At 39.2% G+C, this 23,679-nt stretch overlaps 1 protein-coding gene across 5 annotated transcripts in view; it reads right to left on the reverse strand.

The window, feature by feature from the left end:
* LOC105940269 (solute carrier family 12 member 7) overlaps positions 1-23,108 on the reverse strand; it is a 36,367-nt gene extending 13,259 nt beyond the window's left edge. For 3 of the 5 annotated variants that reach the window (XM_036129202.1, XM_036129201.1, XM_036129198.1), the window contains exons 1-12: positions 23,082-23,108; positions 20,171-20,342; positions 9,431-9,519; positions 9,212-9,337; positions 5,569-5,715; positions 4,116-4,170; positions 2,116-2,246; positions 1,928-2,028; positions 1,742-1,846; positions 657-868; positions 337-504; positions 126-224 (exon numbers count right to left, since the gene is read on the reverse strand). In XM_036129202.1, the coding sequence (XP_035985095.1) occupies positions 126-224; positions 337-504; positions 657-868; positions 1,742-1,846; positions 1,928-2,028; positions 2,116-2,246; positions 4,116-4,170; positions 5,569-5,715; positions 9,212-9,337; positions 9,431-9,519; positions 20,171-20,342; positions 23,082-23,093 (1,417 nt within the window). In that variant the 5' untranslated portion in view covers positions 23,094-23,108. Of the gene's footprint in view, positions 1-125; positions 225-336; positions 505-656; positions 869-1,741; positions 1,847-1,927; positions 2,029-2,115; positions 2,247-4,115; positions 4,171-5,568; positions 5,716-9,211; positions 9,338-9,430; positions 9,520-20,170; positions 20,343-20,669; positions 20,960-23,081 lie in introns of those variants that run through there. The other 2 variants (XM_036129200.1, XM_036129199.1) reach the window with 2 other exon arrangements.
* Positions 23,109-23,679: the final 571 nt, after the last annotated feature.

The raw sequence follows: 23,679 nt of genomic DNA on the forward strand, positions 1-23,679 counted from the left end.
GTTCTACAGAAGAAAAGAAAACCACAAGCAGGTAATGTAGCCAAATGTGACCCGTCGAGAACAGCGGCAGAACCACCGCGTATCCGCTGCATACACGTTAAATACACAGTCAGTTTAAAGGATACAGAGGAAAGAGGAGGTGAGAATGGCCAGTATAGTTCCTATTGGGATGGATCTCTGAGCATCTCTGAGATCACCAGATCTGTTCGAACCAGCCATGATGCCTGAAAAGATGACATTCACACATAATGTCAGAAATTATGCGTAAAACGTTTTTAAACCCAAGAGGACTTTCCTCTTTAATTTTGAGCTTATTTAGCCGTTGAGATGAGCTACCTGTGACGGAAGGGAAGTATATCCCAACCAACAATGTGAAGTATGTGGCGATGTCACTGAAGACAAAGTACTGATTTCTGTCATTAGATGGGATCTGAGGAGATTGGGAAGGCAAATCTTTCTTCTCTATCTCCATGTTGGCTGGACCATAGTTGCTCCACAAGTTGTCTAATGTGGAAACAAAAAGAAGTACAATTGGTTACAGTGAAAACATCACTTCTGTGTGGGAAACAGAAGCCTGTTTGATCAGCTGGGACTGACAGTCAATTTAGAAGTATTAATAGGATTAAATAAAGGAGAATATTTTTTCTCCTCCTCACCTTTGATAACTCCGCTCAGAAGCCCAGGTATGGCTGGAATTTCTGTCAGGTTGTTTAAGGTGAAAAACTCATCGCAGGTCGCATTGCTGTATTCACTGTCACAGAAATGCTTCCACAGGTCCGTGGTGACAGAGATGTTTTTCACAACTTCCGTCTTTGCGCATGATGGAAATATTTCATTCTTCAGGGAACGATTCCCCAACAGACAAACGCTGCGAAGAGAAAAATGGTGGACGATGAACCAGAACCAAACGTGGTTGATGAAGCTCAGGTTCTTAGAGAAACAGTGACAAGTATTTATGTTTTATGCAGTATATAATAATTAAACGGATTGTTTTCACACTTTTTAGAGCATCCAATATCTCAGTAAATGGCAAGTTTTTGACATACCACCATCCTGACAGACTTAGACTTGGCCTGGGACTTTAAAGGTATAGTGGACAATTATTTTTCCAGAAACGTTGGCAAGAAACGCCCAAGTTACTTCTTGAATAACTGCACATGCACAAGACCATCCTACCTGGTCTTCTCCTCAGGGTGAACCCCTATCAAATGTGTGCGCATGAGAATGCAAGAGGATGTGTGAGCATGCGCAAGCCCCATTGACCTTGTGCTCAGCTCTGTTTACTGTCTGTCCACGTTGCTCTAAGACAATTTGCTTCTTGTGACTCTCAACTATTTTCAAAGTCTATGGTAAGAGCAGCGCTTCTACAATAAAACGGCTAACACTAATAGATGCTAATAGAAGTTAGCATGACCATTGATAATGTGAAGTAAAAAATCCAGTTGCTTTTGACCTTACAACAGGGTATGGTTAAGTTGTAATAGATATCAATCCCAGATCAAAACACAGACTTCTAGTGTAAATGGACCCCCAGCATCTGTTCTGGAATCAGAGCTCTGTTGTATTTGTCTTGCAAACAATCAATCCCAACAATTTTGGTGAACTACCCAAACAAACAACTCGTCTACAATCCAACAGATTGGAGACTCTTGAGAGGCCTTCAAAACAAATTCACATCTGGTCACTGAAAGACATAAGTGTCATATAAGAATTATTCTATATGGTTCTTGGGGGCACTCACCTAAACTCTGGCGGCTCAATTAATGTCTTGATGGCTCCTGCATATGTGGCCATGATGGAGAGAACCACACAGGAAAGAAACACCAAAGCCAGTTTGTTCACATACCTACAGATAGAAAGAAACAAGAGGTGAAAATGTGTCCCTGTACGATTGTTTCTATGCATTTATTAATGTGTAGACACTCACTTCACCCCAACAAACACTACCAGAGCCATCAGGAGAAGGCAGCACGTCCCGTAGACGCGCATGTTGTCTTTATGGACTGTCGCTGTTGGAACAATGTACATCTGGAAGCAGATAAGACGAGAGCCAATGAGTCGCGAAACCACAACTTGCACTATCGCTGGTGTAGCTGCCACTGGGGGAACATGTACCAGCAGGATCTCTATGGTGCCCAGTATGTACAGTGATCCAGCGAAGGTGGTCCCCAGGTAGAAACAGAGACCCACTGCTCCTCCAAATTCTGGACCCAATGATCTGGAGATCATGTAGTACGAACCGCCAGCTATAAAGAGATACATTATCAGATGGATTGCTGCTAATCCCATTACAGGTTAAACACAAGTTTATTTGAAAAAAGAAAAGAAAAAAAAAAGCCCTGGCAGATTTACCCAGTTGCAATATTTCTTTCCCCCAATTACTCGCTGGAAACTACGGTTCCCAGAGAGTAATGGCACAGCAGTTTGATTTCAGACCTAAGTAAGAATAACCTGACTCATGCCAGATGGATGTATTTCAGCCAAGCTCCACACATCCATCTGGAATCGCTGCCATTGGGAGGGATTTCAATACCACATAAAATGGACGAGCCACTCAGGATCACTGGGCGGGATGTTCATAGATGTGACGTAGATGTGAAGAAACGACTGTTTGGATTCAGACAACAATGGCGGCTCGCAGTGAGGAAGCAACGATGACCAGACATCCCCGAGTTCCCGTTTTGGATGACCTGTCCCTGGCAAAAGTTGTCCCGGGAAATGTCCCCCATTTCAGTGTATCGTGATGGAGTAAAAAAGTTTAACGCAGCATGAGGTATTTCCTGCCTCTGTCCCAGAGAAGTAGAATTGCTGAGCCGAACGCGCCTTCCCCGCCCCGTCTGCGTTGCAGATCGAGCAAAACAAACCAACCCCCCGACAGAGACTCTACGGCCGCCCGCTTAGCAAAATCAGAGACATCCCTGGTTTTCATGAGAGAAATCTGGTCACCAGGTAACATTGATGCTGTTATTTCATCAGTGTTGTCCAACATACCGAATATTAATTCTTTAAAAGAACACCACAGAACGCCTTTAAAGGCTGTTAGTGGAAGTGATCGTTTTGGTTTAAATGTTGGTTTCGATGTTAGTGGTTGAAGTAGCATGTCAGAAAAGATGACGGACAAGTGGTTTATCCAATCAAATGCAAGGATTTTTGATAAGGCACCAGCTTCTGAAATACATCTCTAATGGAGCAGTTCCAGATGGATGTGTAAAGCTCTGTGGAACAAAATTTATTTGGCTATAGTCAGGTTAAAGTAAGGAACCCTTGATGTTCATTTCTGAATCAGAAAGGTTCTCCAAACCTTTCTTTTGAAGCTAAGACAGGTATTTATAACCTTACATTACACCCCGCACCTATGTTTCAGAGATCAAAAGACATAGGGAAAAGTAATTTTTCAAAAGGATTTTGAATAAGTTAAATGTCTAATCGACTGATAATCAACTGATACATGTATTCTCAATTTTTTCAAAATTTAAGAATTTGTTAATTTCATGTTCATTATGTTAGGTAATGTTTTCTTTATCAACTTTATAATTAAAATGTATAAGTCTCATTACTAATTGGTTAATTGTTGGTTTAGGTCGTGAATAGTTAAAAATTACAATTTCAGTCTTGTAAAGTATGTAATTAAAGCTAAAAAAATTGCCCATTTAGAGTGATTATTGAAACAAGGCAGATCAATTTTATTCCATAATAATGAAAAGAATTATTAATAAATACAATTAAATAGCCTTCGCAGTTACTGCAGTATGTATGATTTTCCCCAAAAAGCTTGCCAGAAATAAACATCCAGTTTTTCAACTAGCCAATATAAAAGCCTCTAATTACTAGATTTGAATGCTTTATCTGCTACAACAAATATTTTGCAGTGTAGCTAAAATCTCATGTATTTGCAGATTGTTCTTTGTGTCTAATTTTTAATGCCCATTACTTATTGGACACTTTCAGACTTTTAAAGTCAAGCTTCATATAATCTTTATCCATTGAAAGTCATTTGTCAAAAAAAAAAAAAAATGAAGAACACGATCATTTTCAGTGTAGCTGCAAATGCCAAATACATCCGGGCAAAATGGAAATGTTCTGAAATGATTTTTAAAAAGATGTGTTTGATCTACCTGGGACAACTCCATTAGTTGCTATGGCACTCATTGATATGGCGGTGAGCAAGGTCTGTTCAGATGGAGAGAAGACATGTTTTAGATGTAAGGAAAAAAAGGGGAAAATAAATGTAATCAACTTAGTAACACAAAGTCAGACTTTTTTAAATCACAAAATGCAAAACAGAATTTTATCATGAACACCTGAAGAATAACATTTTTAGCATTACTACTGATGCTGATTAAAAAGATGGGAAATACTGACAGATTTATAAGTTTCTAAAAATAATCACAACATAGACATCCATTCTATTTATTTATTTTTTTACTTTTTTTAACCTTTATTTGTACAGGTATTCTCGTTAAGATTCAATATCTAATTTTTAAGAAAGACCTGTTTGAGAAAACTAAACAACAAAATTGTACATTTCTACAAATACAGTAACACTAGAAGTAATTAAAACATTCGACTCAAATAAGCTAATAAAATCAGATTAAAAACAAGTATAAGTTGCATAAGAAGATTTCTCTTTTGGTCTTAAAAATTATAATTATTAAATGTAGTAAACAGCTTTAATCAATAAATATCAAGTAAATGTTTGGGTCATCGGAGCTATCCTCACAGCTTAACCAGGTAACCAGCGTATGACCCGTCTCTGTAACTCTTTTATTTATAAAATCCAATAATAATGATACAAATATTGGTTTAATACAAGAAAAACAGAATAGAAAAACACACAATGACTCCAAATTTTATTTCACTTGACCTAATGTTTTTTAATCTCTACCACAGCTCATTCTTAAGTATGTGATAATAACTGTTAGGTTGAAATGGAAATAGAAATACGGAATATCGGCTAATTCAGGACAGGTCATGTCTCGGTCAAATGTGACAACTGTGTCAATGATTGTGGTCTTTGTTTATTTAGCTTTAGTAAACCTAAACTCTGAATGGGTTCATCTTCTCTTAGTATTATTACCTATTAAACATCACTTCAAATCAGAGTGACAATAAGCTTATTGGATATCCTTGAATGACCCGTAGGACACTTTCATTTTTACGATTTCATTGGTATAAAGAGACATCAGAGGCATGAGTATACATTTTTATAATCATGTTGTGAGCACTTTGTTCACATTACATCACATGAGTCCCGGTCAAGTTTATTTCAGACCTCTGAAACAGTCAGCGCCTGTTTGGCCATCTGCAGCAGCTGACGTATGCGGCTGTAAAAACACACAGACTTTCTGTTCACTTTGTGAGTACTTTCCTCTGAGCCCAGGCGTGTAGATTAACTCTTATGCTTCGAACCCAATTCAGGCTACAATTCAAATATCCCAAAACGTCTTTTCCTTGTACAGTAAACTCGAAACTTGACCGTAGGCATGTACGGGTTAATGTGCTGGAAACAATGCAAAAATAACCAAAGGAGGCATTCTGGCAACTGCTGACAGGATTGCAAAGACTCACACAGATGCAGCACATGGAGACGATGGCGAAAGATTCCAGGATCCCTGCTGTGCCGACGATCCAGGTAAGGCGGAGAAAGAGGATCACACCTAAAATGTTCTGCATGCAGGGCAGATAAACCCCTATGAAAGTGCCCATTTGCGGAACCTGAAGATGGAAAGACACACAAGCATGCACGTTAGATGTCAGAATTACACTGAATTAACCTACGCTGGCCACTTTATTAGGTACACCTTTAGAACAGCCTTGGTTCTTTATGGCATAGATGTTGAAACATTTCTCTAAGATTTTGACTCCACTCACAGCAAGCAATAACTTCTAACCACCCAGGACAATGACGAGTGGCTCATTGATTCACATCTGACTTAGAATGTGCCAAGGAGGATGGGCCTCCATGTCCTTAAAAACAGCAACACCCCAACTGCAGGTTGCTCAAGTTTGAGCCGCCCGAATTGACAAAAACTCCTGGATAGGTGTCGAAACGTTTTCAGAAAAACTGAGCGAGCCTCCGACGTCAGCCTGTTTGCTATTGCGATGACCTGGATAACTGAGAATTTGCACAGGCATTCGAGGTGATCAGATATTCAAAACTTCTCCTTCAGAAAATAAGAATATATCGCGGTGCCTGTATTTTCCACAGCCGTGTAGGGCTTTTTAAAATCAGTTAGATTCCCTATACGACACTTTACTTGCGTACATCCATTCTGATGACGGAGGCAAGTAGTTTTATTTCAGAGTAAAGACGTATAAGAACCCCGATCTATCCTCACACATTCCCCAAATTTTGCCTCCAACTGCAAAAACAATGCAGGTTAGTATGTAAGTTTTGAGTAACACTGTACGTATAAGGACCACGTGCACAAAAATAGATATATAGAGTAAATGGAGTGTGCAAATAACAACTCAAAATACAATCACAATGTTAAACTTCTTTCAAATCAATGTGTTTTTTGGAAGGAATATATGTTTAATTGTTGATATATACTATGAGACTGCTTTCAGAAGAAATTTACAATCAATCTCTATGTGATTTGTTAAATGCATTTAAGGCTAAAATGTATTTTCTGTGTGCAACAGCTGCTTAAAACCCTTTTTACTAACACGGACAGAGGAATTATGAGAATAAAAGAGACAATAAGTTAAAAAAAACAACTAAAACTTATAATCAATAGACCCGAAATGGTATTTGTCACCCTTCTCAAACGGCAATTCTGTGTCAAATCAGCCTAAAGCAGCAAATTTAGGTTACCTATTCACAACCGAAGAAAAATAACTTTCCCCCTACAATTAGTGTATATATGTGCCAGGCTCCTTATATCCTCTGCATGCATCAGTATCAGTTTGCTCCCCAAACACCAAGAGGTACATACCATCTTCTGACTCAACGGCACCTTGTCCATTGCAAACATCTGTTTCTCTAAATGATGCAAAGTGCCTTTTGATGGGCTGTATATCCACATTTTCCATGACTTCTCCCCCTAAGTTGCTTTGCATTCGCCTCCTGCTTGACTATTACTTCTCCTCAACCGCTCTGCATTGCTTGTCTTTTTAAAGTTGGACTCAAGCTTTAGATCTCCTCCAGTGAGCTCAGATATTATTCAGGGGGCGGATTTTAATGAAAATGCAATCAATGCCTCTTAACAGACCAAGAGTTCAAAGTAAGAGTTCTGCTATAATCAAAAATTCCCAATTTTCTGTGTTCGACACACTGCCGAACAGAAGACTTTTGTTGCTGTTGTAGCAACTTAGTTCATGGAAATTTGGACACAGTGAGAATAATGTTTTTATCCTCACCATTAATAAAGGCAAAATTCAAACATTTTGGATATTTGGCAGACTGACTGCAAACCTACGTGCATGAAGGAGGTTTTATAGGCTTGGCCCCATTGTTTCCATAATGTTGAGTGAGTGAGCGAACTCCAGTTTTAACACCGCAAATAAAAGTATGTTAAAGTTTATCTGTGACTCAGTGTTGCTGGCTCGTTAAAGGGACAACTAAACAGTTTGGAAATTATACTTGGCTATAAGACTGTTTGACCGCATTCGATAACTTAGGAGACATGAATTCTTATAAACATATACGTCCTAAGTGGAAGTTCCCTGGTCTGATTTCTAGCATTTTGTTTAAGCAGGTTTGTAGTGTGAGTGTGAAGAATCCACAATCATTTTGTAAAGCAGGAAAAATTATTTAAATCATGGAGTATGGTTTCGGGTTCAAGGGTTGATAACAAATTTGTAATCAAGGGGCAATTCTGCTAGGTGGTAGTATTTAGCTTTGGGCAGTGTAACCAACTTTGCATCAATTCAATTTCAATTCAATTTTATTTATATACCGCCAAATCATGAAACATGTCATCTCAAGGCACTTTACAAAATCAAGTTCAATCAGATTATACAGATGGGTCAAAATGTCCTATATAAGGAAACCAGTTGATTGCATCAAAGTCCCGACAAGCAGCATTCACTCCTGGGCAACCGTAGAGCCACAGGGAGAGTCGTCTGCATTGTACATGGCTTTGCTGCAATCCCTCATACTGAGCAAGCATGAAGCGACTGTGGGAAGAAAAACTCCCCATTAACGGGAAGGAAAACCGCCGGCAGACACACCATGTTCAGAAACATGTTTACCCATTAACTGCAAGACCTCTAAAAAGGTCATGTTGTATTTGCTCCAACCCGCCTTATAACACTTTGTCTTCTCTCTGTATTTATTATTATTTTTAATTAAAAACAAGAATATTCAAGTTTGTGAGTGTGCAGCGGATCATCTGTGGTTATGTTTTGATACCTGACCATCAACAACGGCACAATGGCTAACATGTGAACTAGAGGTGAACCAGGCTTCTGCTTTAAATTAGAAAAACATAAAAAATTTAAAAACGTGTTTACTCTTTGTGACGTAAGGGAAATAGCTAAATAAATACTCCCAAATGGATTTGGGGATACGACCAACTTGGCTATGTTGTTTTATGACACTTCTTAACCTAATAGATAATCCAGGTATTGCACTTTGTAAGTATATACTTTATGTATTGGCCTTCAAATATCTGTCTTTCGGTAGCAATATTTTCTTGAGCTTACTTACTTACGTACTTGCAGTGATGTCATTGCAGAGTTTCGTTATGCAAGCTAAAGGAACGACTAATTAAATATATAAATTACAACACAGACTTTTAAACAGAAATACTCTTTAAATCGCTACAATCACTGTCAGGTAGCATGGTTTCTCTCATGCATTTCCCATACAGTGATCACACAGGACCAGCCTCTTAAATCGAAACCATATAAGAAAACAAAGAGCCCCGAGACAAAAAGCTCAACAGGATGACTTTTGTACTGCAAGTAAAAAAGAACCTTTTGTCAGTTGGTTTCTAAAGAGTTTTATAAAATTAAAGGCTACCATAAAACAACACACCTTGTCTTTTTAGTATTCTCCATTATTTCACTGATTACGGCTTTATGTTGTAATCAAGAGATGAAAGTACCCCAGACAAAAATATATTCTAGAAGCACTCTAAGAGCAAGACTTTATCATTTAATGGGCACGACCAATTTCACCGTAATCCATCCTTAACTTTACTGGATCAACAGCTTGTTCACTTTAATTACAGACACTTTTCTCTGCTGAAACAGAAGCCCATACCATGACAGCAACCCTTCTGACTCCATCCTCAGCCTCCTCATGCTCACGAACGCCCTGGGTGAGGTTGGTGTAGTTGGCCAGCTTGCTGAGAAGAGACGCTACCATGGGGGTGGAGTCAATTTCCTCCTGAAAGCAAACATGTTTTAAAAAAAGAAAAATCACAATCAAGCTAAAAAGAAATCCTGTTTTTAATCTACATAAATTCTGGGTTATAGTTACCTCATACAGGGCCATGTTCTTGCCTTCATAAATGCGACCCTCATCATTGTTCGAGTTAATGAATGGCGTGGACTCCTTGTGACTTTCATCTGTTAGAAACATAGAAAAGTAAAGAAAACAACATGTCATGCTGACATACTAGCAAGAAGGACAACAGAAGGACCAGGAACTGTACAACGTAATAGAGTTGAACCGCACCTACATTAGTAATATAGGTGATGAATTCATCATAATTAACATCGATCTCAGCCAGTGTGTCCATTTTTAAACACAATGGTATTATTCCCATAAGTAAAACTCGGTGCACAATAATAACCAATGTTTATTGCTATCCTGTTGGCACTTGTGTATATGTTTTGGGAAGAAGTGGGGGATGGTGGGCTGAGGGGCGGGAATATATATTATCTATATTGTATCAGTAATTCTGCGATAGACTGGCGACCTGTCCAGGGTGTACATCGCCTCTCGCCCATTGACAGCTGGAGATAGGCACCAGAACCCCTCGCGACCCCACAAGTGATAGGCATGTTAGAAAATGGATGGATGGTATCAGTAGTTATTAATATCACTGTTATGGTGGATAACAGATATCAAGTATCCTTATCAGCATAAATTGTCATGTCGGGGCATCCCTAGTGTGTTGGTAAACACACCAACAAACCAGAACGTAACTCATGTTTACCTGGGGTTTTCCTCTATAATGTCATTTAGTTTAAACCTAAAACTGTTGTGTTTCTAAGCTCCTCTATAACTGCATTAATATTTTTTTCTTCAGGAAAGCCATGAATGCAGACATGCACTTTATGGAAAGCAGCAAGACTTTTAATTAAACAAATGATTCTGCAAGATATTAGAATTCCTTTAAACGGATTGCATTATTATTTGAGTAAAGTTCTGGTTCTGGTCATTTCCCCTGTAGTGCTCTGTCAGTAGGTGGACATTGCTTTGCAGTAGGCTGAGTAGTTTGGCAGGAGGATGAATTTGTGTTGAATTATGGACAGAACCAAGTCGTGAGTAGTCCAGACAGTTAACTTTACATACATTTACCTAAAGGGAAGAAAAGACAACAGCGTTTGATTTTTTTTGGCGACTATATTTTAACTCTGGTCTCTGACATCCATCCTGTTTTCTTTTGATAAGCATATTTTACAGTTTAAGTTATTTAAATGTTTTTGATGAACACCAAAAGACTGCTTTCTTTCCCCTGTGGAAGCAGCCATAGTGGACTGAGGTATTTCACACACAGCTTTTTCATCTTGGCTCAATCTTTATTTAATGGTGACCGTGTGGTCTGATGTGTGTGTGTGTTCATGTTTAATTAAATCATTTTAGAATTGGCAAAAGACCAAATCACTTTTATTATTTCCTGGTTAAAAAAACAATAACGAATAGAACTGACAAAAAAAAAATGTGACCTGCTTGTATCAACCATATCTCATGACCATAGGTTAGGATCAGAAAATAGACTGGTAATACAAGAGCTTTACTTTTTGGTGCAGTTCTTCACATCAAACCGGTGCAGTGCATGTATTACAGCAAACAAAGCCCCAATCCCTCTGTCTCCCGTTTCATCCCACAATCACTTGTAAATAAGATACTGAGATATTTAAACTCATTTGTTTAAAGCAGAGACAGAACCCTAACACAGTGGACGCAGTGCTCCTTCATCTGGCAGAGAATCGGGACAAGCTGACTCTCATTCTAAACACTTCACACTCAGCTGTGGAACGTTCCAATACACGCCGATGATCATGGTATGAAGTGGACGACAGAACTATGTCATCTCTGAGGAACAAAGTTGAAAACCCAGAGGTTCGAAAACCAAAACTCCACTTCATGACTACGCCTTTAAATCCTTCCCATAATTATCACAAACGGGATCGGTGACAAGGGTCAGCCGTGGTAGAGTCCAATCAGCAGTGGGAACAGGATGAACTTTGTGCTGAGAAGGCACCAAAGCTTGTGACGTTTGGGCATACAGCCATCTAGATGCTCCTACTGTCCTGCAGCACCCACCACAAAATACCTTGTGGGACACGGTGGTAAACCATCTTCGTGTCACCTATACACATGTAGATTAGAGAAGCAAACTGCCAAGACTCCCTTAACTATTCTGTGAAGAAAGGTGAGAGGCCATCTTCTGAGTCTTCGGGTTCTGCCTCCTTCACAAAGGACTAGTTAATGTATGTGCCCCCCCCCAACAATTACCTCAGTCTGGGTCTGCAGTCCAACCTCCCCAAACACATACACAACTTGGAATGGTTCCTGTTTCCCATTTCTTAATTGCTGAACTTCAATGGTTCTAGAAGTTATTCACATCTTTCTTGAGGGCCACTGAAAGTCTTTCTCAAAATAGTATTCTGAATTCCTCCAATATATGTAGATTTTTTTTCTTCTGCAACTACAGATCTCGCATTCTTTTAGGTCACCACCATTGGACATCCCGTGCCTACCACAGAAGTTCAATCACAAAACACAGCTCAGATCAGGCAGGCCCGTCTCCCCCATCACACCAGATAACAACATTGTTGCACACACGGGCGTTGACGTCCCACAGGAGCTTGACCGAATGCCCAAAATAGCACCCAAAGGCCTAAACCTAAACTAGACAACTTGTTTTAAAGCTTTTGATATCCTTGTACTATCAAGCATTCAAAGATTTAGATCAAAAGTCAATGGGTGTGGTGTCATTGTAAAATCCAGAAAAAGTTTAGTGTCATAAGTTTCAATAGTTTTAAACATTTGCCCTTTAAGAATTTTACTTAATTTCTATTGTATTTTACTTGTATTTTGCTTCCAGGAAATGCAATGGCAAAGGACTGACATACTTTTTTTCAGTCTGAGTTCAGATTTTAGTGATTTTTAGCTATAAATGCATTTAATGTAATCTTCTTAAATTTACAAATGTTAGATGTCAACTGTTAAAGAAAGGCAACTTTTAATTGCTCTAAAAGAAGCAGTAGAGGGGAAATTTAAAAACACACAATGTTTTTAAACATTGTGTGTTTAAAAACATTGTCCTCAACCACGCATTTTCACAGGGTGAGGGAATTTAACCAAATACAAAATCCCAGTAAAATAGCAGCAAAGATGAAGCTGTGAAGGAGCACAGCAGCTTTTCTCGGTAATTACTACAAGGCCAAGACGTGGAGTTAAACATCCGGCTGGACAAGTCCAGATTTTGTTTAACTTCAAATGTGTTCAGTGGACTGTTTTGACATAACTGTGACGTTAATCTTCCGACGTAACACTAACTTAGAAACCATGTCCACATATGAGCGTGTTGTATGTTGGACATACAAGTCTAAGTCTCAAAGTTATTGAACTAAATCCAAGATATAGAGGTCAACATTCTAACTAAGAATATAGACCTGAAATAGGTCGTTTTTTTTCCCTTTACCTACAACACAATGTTGTAATCCTGGCAGATAGCATTGCATGATGAGGAAAGAAAACGTACAAAGTAGTCCTGGATGTGCTTTTATTGTGGAACTATCGTGTAAACTATACTTGACTCACACAGGTGCAAATATGAATGAGCTGTCATAGAATGTAGCAGAGAAATGTCAGAATGGGGAAGAGGGGGGGGGGGTGACCAGGTTAAATCAAGTCATCCATGGAGGTAGACAGTCTGAACAACAAACTGTGTTGTTAAATGTGCCTAAAGCATCCCAAGCCTTCTTTAGAAGTTAGGGGGGAAGGGGTTGAGGTGGTAGTGGATAGAGAGGTACTGGAGAAACGATGCAAGGTTCTGGGTTTGACTACCACAGACTAACCACTCTGAGTCCTTCAGCAAGACCCTTGGCTCCAGAATGCTGCACAGGAGCAGCCCACTGTTCCCTTGGGGATGGGTTAAATGCAGAGGACACATTTCATTGGAATGTATGTTGCAATGACAACAAAGATGATTATTATTATTATCCATCCATTTTCCAAACCGCTTTATCCACAGATAAATGTGTTTGCTTACTCAGGCATCTCCTGAGTGCGGTTTCACAAAAGCTGAATTTAGAAATCCATAAGAGATAAAGGCAGGCTTGATATAGCGTGATCAGTGCATCCTGGATTTATCTGTTTCAAGAAGGCCAAACCAGGCTCATGAGGTGTGACTATGTCAAGCAATGATTGAGTACTTTAGGAAAATGCCCGGCCCTAGCTTTTCTCAAGAGACCATGAGGTCGATCACAAATTCACTTATAAATTGCGTGCACAATACATCAAACCAAATAAGCAACACCTTTAATTCAGGCTTTTGATGAATCGAAGCACATCAGTCTCAAGAAAGGAAACATTGAGATTAAAGGAAGATGTGTGTGGAGCTACCTATATGGTGTAAAAAAGAAAAAAGAAAAGAAAAAGAGTTGCACCATTTTCTATGATCTATCCAATTCTGTGACCCTAGAGGGCGCTGTTTTGCTGACCCCTCCATAATTCCTGAAAGAAAAGTTGCAGATGGATAAAACTTTTTCTGGGGAGACAACCTTTGCAAAGCAATGTTCACCTTATATCAGATTTTAATGTTGGCAATAATGAGTGCTGCAAATATAGTTTGCATTTAAAAACAACAAGTACAGAATCTAAAACAAATTTAAGCAAGTTAATGTAGGAAACCTGACACGAAACGAAGTGACCTACTCTTGCTAAAACATATCAAGTAACTTGGCTACATTATTTCCCTTAACAGTTGTTAAGTTACCCGGCCTTATGCTTTGTGTAACTTTTCATTTTGGGGCTGTGAGATTGAATATCAGTTCTGTGCACTTGAGGAGTACTACGTTTGTTCTGCAGGAGTCAGCAAAACAGCGCCCCCTAGAGTCATAATATCTGATATGTCATGGAAAATGGTGTCATCCAAGGACTTTATTGACAACACTTTTGCTTCTTTATCAGCCATTTGTCTAATCCCTTCAATGCATGCAAGACATTTCTGTCATACTTAGAGCAACAACAGTCTTCAAAACACAATCAAACAGTAGCAATGCCCTCATGGATAATTATAAAGGTAATAATGGTAAAGGCTACCATTAGGTTTCTGATCAGTGTGACTGAACAGATGAGGCTGCCGGATTAACTAAGCTTGTTAGCCGGGTCGGGGGCAGGCCAGCTGTACATAAAAATCGCCACAGTAACTTATGTGCTACTGCTATTGTGAAACCAGGTCGAGGCTTTATTCAGCCAGGATATCTGGAAAATCCTGGCTTGATCCGCCGTCTTGATTTTGTGAAACAGCCCACTGGTCAGCATAGCCAGCTCATGTTTTTATAGCGTTCAGAGATGATGCTGTGTTTTATTTTTGCACGGCAATGTGCAGAAATACGTTTCGTTTGACTGTGTCACACAAAAGCACCTCGACGTAAAGTTTGTTAACTGTTAATCTAGGTCAGATTTTACAAAAGTGGACCTGGGATACTTTATTATTTTCAAAACACAAAAAACACTTTTTAAGTATTCATAGTATTTTAGTATTTTCTTATCTTTCAAGGCTTTGCATCTCTCAGAAAAAAAGAGGTTCACAATAAAATTCTAAAAGTAAAAAGAAGAATTGAATAAATGTAGCTATAACACATTAATGTGTTCCATGCATCAAGGGGGTCCAATAGGTCTAAAATCTCCATTGGCATCCTAATGTTTTCCTTTTTTTGGCTACATCAGCTTGTGGGTTGAATTAAGCGTTGCAGTTTATGTTAACTATATTTACCAGACTTTCTCTAAACTGTATTTAAACGCATTGCGTCCTTTTTCAGGCCATCTGTAGAACAAGCAGGGGGTGGAAGAGTACGAAACCTGATCCAGGTCATGCCCTGGTAGAAAATGATGGTGCTGAGATGGTGTTTATACTGTTAGCATCTTGCCTAATCAGCATTTGGCATGTATCTGAGGGTGTGAATCCTGTGGGACAGGCTGAGACTTCTTCCTCTATGCAGATGGCCTGCAGTAGAAAGTAAGAGAATCCCTCCTCTGTACCAGGAAAAGACCAAGATTTTGATTTAGCCAGATTCCATAAAAAAAAAAAAAAAATCTGTAATCCTCCGGTAAAGTTAACAATACTTTACAAACCATGTTCTAATAATTGACTGATTTTGTGACAAAATTTTGATGATATTACAATTTCATCCATTTAAAAAAAAGGAACTTGCTGTAGGATTATTAATTTTTGTAACTTTTTCTTACTTCCAATTAAGAATTGGAGTTTTTAAAATCCCTACTTACTGAATTGTCGGGTTTTATTTCATTTGTATTATTTTCTATCATTGTATATTTATACTTTGATGACAAAAGAACAGATATTTTGATCTATTTCAGCGGTATATAGTTTTTTTTTTTAAAAAACATTTTATTTATGTCTTTCTTAGAACAGTGACATTTAAAATTCCAGCTATCAGCTGATGAAACGGGTGGAGCAAGAAAACACTGTTGGTCTTTTGCCTTCAGTAAACATGATGGAAAACACAATAAAGGTTCTGTACGGGCAACTATTGTTGCAGTAGTTGCCATAAAAGAAAACTACTAAAAAGCAAAAAGGTTTCAAAAGGTTTTTTGCTGTAATGCTTTTCATAAATTAGGTCCAGATGTCTAAGGATTGTTTTGTTTTGTTGTCATCAGAATTTCTATCCATCTGGTCAACGTTCTTGTCAGGTGTTTTCCTAATTCACACATACCTTGACACAGATGACAAAGGAGCTGTCAAGCATGCTTGTCTGCTTTTGGAACAATAAACTATGAATAGAGAACAACCCATGGTGCGTCTTGGGACACGCACTCTGGTAATACCAGTTTAATTTACTCTGCGGACGTCTTAAATGAAAGTTTCAAGTGAGCTAAAATCTGATTGTTACAGTGTCTTGAGTAGGTATTAACGACCTATGGACTTTTTTTATATATATATATATATATATGGAGCGACAGTGGCACAGGAGCTAGGGGTTTTTCCTGTAAAAGGTGGGTTGCCGGTTCAAACCCCAGGTCCATTCGTTTCAGTTGTTGTGTCCTTGGGCAAGACACTTCAACTTCTGGTGAAGGTCAGAGGGCCCGGGGGTGCTGAGTCCTCACAACGGTCAGCTTGTGAATGAATGGCTGTATGACTGAATGTTGTGTAAAGCGATTTGGGGTCCTCAGGACTTGATAAAGTGCCTGTACAAGTACGGGTCATTTACTATTTACATATTGTCTGCCAGTTATGATTTGACTTTATATTCTGTTAGCTTTCAGCTCCTCCTTCCCCTCACTCAGCTTTCCCTTCACTCCTCCTGCAGTCAGTCACACCTGTTAGTCATTAATTAGTCAGACTCACTTCACCTGCCAGCCTCCCTACTTAAGCCTCCCTCTGTTGTCACTCCTCCGCCGGTCTGTCATCATGCAGCACCTTCTCCTAGTTTGTGCACCTGTGTGTTCTCTGCTTGTTGCCGGAATCTTGTCACCTCTGCTTATCCTATACCTCAGCTTGTCATTAATGACTCCAGTCTCGTGGGTGCTACCCTTCTGTTAGGACTCCACCTGCAAGTATTCCCCTTACCTAGCTATGTAATCCGATTGTGACTCTAACCAGCTAGGTTCGCTCTCTGCCATGCTGTGGATTCTACTGCCGTGCTCTGGGCTCCAAGAACTCTCTCTCTCTCTCTCTGGGCCGTCAGCTCCTGCCCTCATCTGCACCCTTGTTCCTGTGCAGTCCTGGCTCTCTGGTTACATCATCCACCATCCCGTCAACCTTTCAATAAAAACTCTCAATTTTAGTCCCGTGTGTTGTGGTTCTGGGTTCATTGAAGACTAATCCTAACACTTAGTAAATGGATATGTACCACAGGCTTTTAAAGTAGCTGTTATTAAACCTTTACTTAAGAAACCATCTCTTGATCATGATGAATTAGTAAATTACAGACCTATATCTAATCTTCGTATCTAGAATTCTTGAGAAAGTAGTTGCTAATCAACTTTGTGAACATTTACAAAGCTCTGGTGAAGGTCACTAATGATATTCTCATGGCCTCAGATAATGGACTTGTGTCTATACTTGTCTTGTTAGATCTCAGTGCTGAATTTGACACAGTTGATCCCAATATTCTCCTACAAAGACTTGAGCATACTTTAGGGATTAAGGAGAAAGCATTAGGCTGGTTTAAATCTTATCTATCGGACATATTTCAGTTTGTTCATGTTAATAATAAATCTTCCTCAAACTCTAGGGTTACTTGTGGATTACCACAGGGTTCAGTCCTTGGACCAATTCTCTTTACTATATACAGTATATGCTTCCGATTGGCAAAATTATCAGACAACATGGGATTAATTTCCACTGTTATGCTGATGACACTCAGCTATATTTATCCATAAATCCTGATGAATCCAATCAATTACTTCGACTGCAGTCATGTCTTGATGACATCAAAAGCTGGATGACTTTAAATTTCCTGCACTTAAATTCTGACAAGACAGAAGTTGTAATCTTTGGACCAGAGTCCTCAAAAAATAAACTTCTTAATCACTTAATCTGGATGGCATTAACTAGGCCTCTGGTAATAAAGTAAAAAGTCTTGGTGTTATGTTTCGACCAAGACATGTCATTTAAATCCCATATTAAACAGGTTTCCAGAGTTTCCTTTTTTCACCTCCGGAATATCGCCAAAATTAGAAACATTCTGTCCAGGGGTGATGCTGAAAAACTAGTCCATGCATTTGTTACTTCAAGGCTGGACTATTGTAATTCTTTACTATCAGGAAGTCCACAAAATGCAGTTATAAGTCTTCAGCTGATCCAAAATGCTGCAGCAAGAGTTCTGATGAAAATCAACAAGAGGGATCCAATTTTAGCTTCCCTTCATTGGCTTCCTGTTAAATCAAGAATAGAATTTAAAATTCTTCTTCTAACGTATAAAGCCCTTAATAATCAAGCTCCATCATATATCAGAGCTCTGATTACCCCGTATGTTCCTAACAGAGCACTTCGCTCTCAGACTGCAGGTCTGCTGGTGGTTCCTAGAGTTTCTAAAAGTAGAATGGGAGGCAGATCCTTTAGCTATCAGGCTCCTCTCCTGTGGAACCAACTCCCAGTTTTGGTCTGTAAGGCAGACACCCTGTCTACTTTTAATACTAATCTTAAAACTTTCCTTTTTGACAAAGCTTATAGTTAAAGTGTCCCATGTTACCCTGAGTTACCTCTATAGTTGTGCTGCTATAGGCTTAGGCTACTGGAGGACATCAGGGTTTATTTTCTCACTCTGAGTTCTACTGTTCTCCAGTTTGCATTGCTTATCGTTATTTTAGCTTTTAACTTTTTGTTCTCTCTCTTTTTTCTTCATAGTAGGTACACCTGGTCTGGCATTCTGTTAACTGTGACATCATCCAGGGCAGACAGATCACCCGCTATTACCATCTAATGTAGAACAGATTACTGGATCAATGTGTGCTTCTGTGCTTGTTTGTCTCTCTTGTTGTGTCTCTGCTCTGTCTTCTCTAACCCCCAGTCGGTCGAGGCAGATGACCGTACATACTGAGCCTGGTTCTGCTGGAGGTTTTGCTTCCCGTTAAAGGGGAGTTTTTCTTTCCGCTGTCGCTTCATGCTTGCTCAGTATGAGGGATTGCTGCAAAGCCATGGACAGCTGGGTTCCCTTATATAGGACATTTTTGACCAATCTGTATAATCTGACCCAATCTGTATAATATGATTGAATCTGACTTTGTAAAGTGCCTTGAGATGACATGTTTCATGAATTGTCGCTATATAAATAAAATTTAATTGAATGATGGATTAATCACTGCTCCAAATAAAGTTTTAGATATTTTTTAATCTATCCCTGCAAGTTTGAATGTGACCTTTCTGCCATTGTTCCTCAGTCTTCATGATGCTGTATCTTTACTAATGTCTAACAAACCTGAGGCCTTGGGAGAATAGATGCATTATTATTATTATTATTATTATTATTATTATTATTATTATTATTATTATTATTATTATTATTATTATTATATACTACACATAGCTGGACTCCTGAAGGCATTTGGTTGTGATTTTATTCATCTTCTCAGAGTAAATGGGGCTGGAAACAAAACAAAGCATTCTACACTTTTCAGATTTTTATTTGGAGAAACAACATGTATGATTTTCCTTGCACAACGTTGTGTCAGTCAATGAAAAAAGCCAAAGGGATATGGATCCTGCATGGCACTGAAAAAGATACATGGTCTCTTGGGTCTAAATAGTTCCCAAGCCCCGGATACATTCTTTTGCAACCTAATCATTTTGGCTCTCTTTGCAACAGTATGTTCACCGGACAGGACGTTTTGTAGCCAACTTTGCCAGCCAACCTAAAAGCCGTACAACTTTGTTTTTAAAATGGGAAGAACATATTTGCAGCTCATTTACAACAAAATTTCCCCTTGGGTTAAATTTTAGGAAACACATACAGCTGTTAGCAGTCATGCAATAACCTATTTATAACACACAGGCCCTCCTCCCAACCACATTAACCAAGCTTAGTGCAAGCTCCAGCCGGTTGAGCTCTTTAAACTTTTTCTGCGTATAAAACTTGTGCATGTTATGACATGCGTTTGCCCACGTCAGAGGTTTTCCGTTTGCATCTCCTCGCACCCAATCACTCTTTCACTTTATCACACTTGCACACTCCGTGTGTCCTTATCTCAATGCAACCTGGGAGGGATAACCGTTCTGTTAACGCAGAACCTTCCTTTAGTTTATGAGCACGTGAACAAGACAAAGCAGATACGCTGTCCATAGATTGCCCCTACCTGACTCGGGTTCCTGGGAGTTGTCAACATCCCTTTCTTCTTGGAAGACATTGTCCAGACTGATGGGTCTGCTCTCTCCAGCTGCAGCTCCAGTGTTGCTCCCATCCCCTACGTCCTCCACTTTTACCACTGTGAAGTTTGTGGGCATCTTGGATCCTCTCTCAGGTGTCTGCTGATGAAAAGTAAAAAAAACAAAAAAACAAGGAGAGGCTTGGGGGAGGTCACCTCCACCACAAAGGGTAACTTCCGAGGAGAGTTACAAAAGTCCAGAACCCTATCAGGGTGAAAATGTCAGGCCTTCAGTGTGACCACAACATGGCACATGTTCCAATTCTTTCTATTTGGAAACGTCCTCCAAACTAAAGGTGAAAGTCCTGTTTCCTGCCATCAGACAGGGCAAAGTCCTCCACTGCTGTGTCGTCACTCCTTGTTGCTTTCCCTCCCTTTTCCCCCCCACTCCCTAAAGACCTAAAATTGCCCCATGTGACCCTCTATTTACCATCTGAAAGGAGCCCAGACATGCAGAGCCCAGCAGCTCCTCCCTCCGCTCCAGCCGGCCCACTTCCCCCTCTCACACCTTTGGAATGCCAAAAAAAATCTACAGAATCTAACTTCACTGCGTCTGTACGAGAGCCAAGCAAGTCAACACTTCACAAAGGCGTGACACAAATCCCACTCAGGGAGAAAAAAAAAACAAGCGAAACGCTTAGTTTCTCCAGTCCAAATGCTTTGTTGTTATGTTCCTCCTCTACCTTCAGGCTGACAACTTTCGTCTTGGATCCTCTCCTGCTGAAAAAAAAAAGAAAAAGAAAAATGGGTGTTACCTTTTCCCCAGTGCATTCTGGGTAACAGTGAAGTGCTACTGTTCATGGAGAGAGGACAGCCGTCACACACTGTTGCCATAAAGGAAACACCTTGGAAGCCTTGAGCAAGAACTTTCCTCTGTGTTCTGAGCACCAGCGTGGATTACAATGGACAAGCCACAAGGGGAAAGCAATGAGCTTTAGTAACAATAGACAACTGTAAACATGAATTATTTTTACTTTGTGGGAATGATCTATTCAGTGGCACTTTTACCTACAATATGTGTCCTTTGTTGTGCTGGTGCCTGCTGGAAACATCCTTAAAATGTTATTTAGGGCAGCGTGGGCATTAAAAAGTGATTATGACTTACAATAACAAAGTCTGTCCTTTTCCTTCCTTCTAATACTTTTCTGATACACATTCTTCAAAAACTAAAAACGTCCAAACTGTTTAATACTTAACAGAGCTCAGTTGCCATAGGTCTTTTAGTTTTTTTGTTTTCTTGTTCAAACCATGAAAATCTATAAATTAATTGCAGTTATTTAACATATGCCTGCAGGGAATTATTGAATGGATTTGTCGGGGTTTCCTCTTCAAATCGGCAGAAGACAAAAATCTGTATTGTATACTGTAGCGAAATCTGGCAATTCCATTCAGTGATATCACCTGTATTAATACTGGCATCACTGTATTCATGTCATCATTTGATTATGATTTTAAATCAGAAACATCTGCCTTTTTTTATTGAAACTGGAAAAAAAGATACATTTGTATAATTAGGGAGAAATATTGACTGGTCATTTCTGCGTTTCATCGATTTTATGACTTTGCAGTTTTATTTGTTTTGCTCTCAGACTTTTCTAGATGCAAAATACCATCTACTGTGGAATGAAGGAGATATTTCACACTAACATTGCCAACCACTGATTTGAAATAATTTATAGGCTATTGTACTTATAGCCTACTGCAAAGAAAGGTGCTTACATGGATAAATATGTCCAAAAGGTGTCAGGTGTGCGGCTCTGTGCTGTGGAGGTGTGACGCTGTTCCTTCCCACTGTCTGCGACCAGAGCCTCCCCGGTCGGCCAGTTCCATTCCCTGCATCTGTACATTATTCATTTCTACAATAAACTTTTATCTCTTATATTGCTGTTTCTGTGTTTGTTGCTTCTGGGTCAGTCATGAATGATCCAGAGTGAAAGGAAAGTCACTCAGGTGCTTTCATACCATGATAGCAGGGAGGAGTTTGTTTGACCAGAGAAACAGATTTCACACCCCTTTGTTGAAGTTAATTTTCAGACTGCCCTTATGAAAATTTTTATTTTTTTAGGACAAATTGGTAGGAAGGATAAATTAATGAAGAGAAGGACATATTTAGGCTGGAACAGACAGTGGATATGCCCTTCAGCTAGCTTGTTCGGCAGTGGAAACATACTGCACCAGAACCCCTTTATAGCGGATCATACAGCGCTGGTGTGAAAGCACCCAATGATGTGTTCTATTTTGATCAGAGGATGTTTGATATGTCAACCCTCCCAGAGGGATCAGAACAAGATAAGACTTTATTTATCCTCAAAAGCGGAAACTGAACAGTCACAGCAGAAACCAGAGTACAAGATACAGATCTGGGAAGGTATTTTAAAGGAAATTATTGATAAAAAAAATACTGCAAATAATGCAAGCAAAAATAAATAAGAATGCCATTATCAGAATTGAAGTGGTAACAAATATGAACACTATATAAAAAGCTAAAAAAACAATAACAACAGGTAAAACATGCATGTATTGGCAACAATGTATGTTTAGAGATTTTTGTAGTAGAGTCTTAAAGTTGATATGAGGAAGGACCTTCTGAAGCGTTCCTTCCTGCACTGTGGCAGCCAGTGCTGCCCAGTGCACCCACAGTGAAGTGAAAACATCACTAACAAAAAGTTTTCAGATAATAATATAGTTGAACAAAATAGGTGAGATCGTTTTAATGATTATTTACCCTCACAATTTATCATAGCTCTGCATGTGAGGTAAGTGCAAATCATGTGTCAAGGAAGGTGATAGGTAAACAGCATCAACAGACGTTTTGAGCATCTTCTGAGTGAATTTTACTCACAGACATCTTCATTTCTGCCAAGATGCACCTCACAGTTTTTCATCTTAAGCCACAGGTTACCAAAATCTTACTGGTTTTGAACAGAGCTGAAACACACCTGAACCCGATCAGGTTTGAACCATTAGAAAATAGGTTAAATCAACCAATACAATCTGAACAATAGAACAGGAATAAGATTAATGGTTTCATTTACAAACACATTTACAACACAACTAAATGGTTTGCAGAATCCAATACTGCACACAGAACAGCCCAAAATGTTGAAAAGAAAAAAGAAATAATACTATAAAAAGAGAAAACCCTTCAGTTGGTTGTACCCAGTGATGCAACCAATGACATCATGAACCCATACAAACAGGAAGTGCTGGACCAGCCCCTCCCACACACCTGTCCGAGGGCTGTTTTACAAACCCAAAGCAGGGACTTTCCAGATATCCTGGCTGAATGAATGCGTTTTTGTATTTTTCATCAGCTTGCCTTAAAATACCTCGTATACATATTGACATTCAGTGGTGATCTGTTATTATTTTAACACCATGACGGTGATCTATACCATTATTAACTTCATAATTATCCATGTGGGCATTTTTACTGTTCT

Source organism: Fundulus heteroclitus, unplaced genomic scaffold (genome assembly GCF_011125445.2).
Source record: "Fundulus heteroclitus isolate FHET01 unplaced genomic scaffold, MU-UCD_Fhet_4.1 scaffold_146, whole genome shotgun sequence".
NCBI classification, from domain to species: domain Eukaryota; kingdom Metazoa; phylum Chordata; class Actinopteri; order Cyprinodontiformes; family Fundulidae; genus Fundulus; species Fundulus heteroclitus.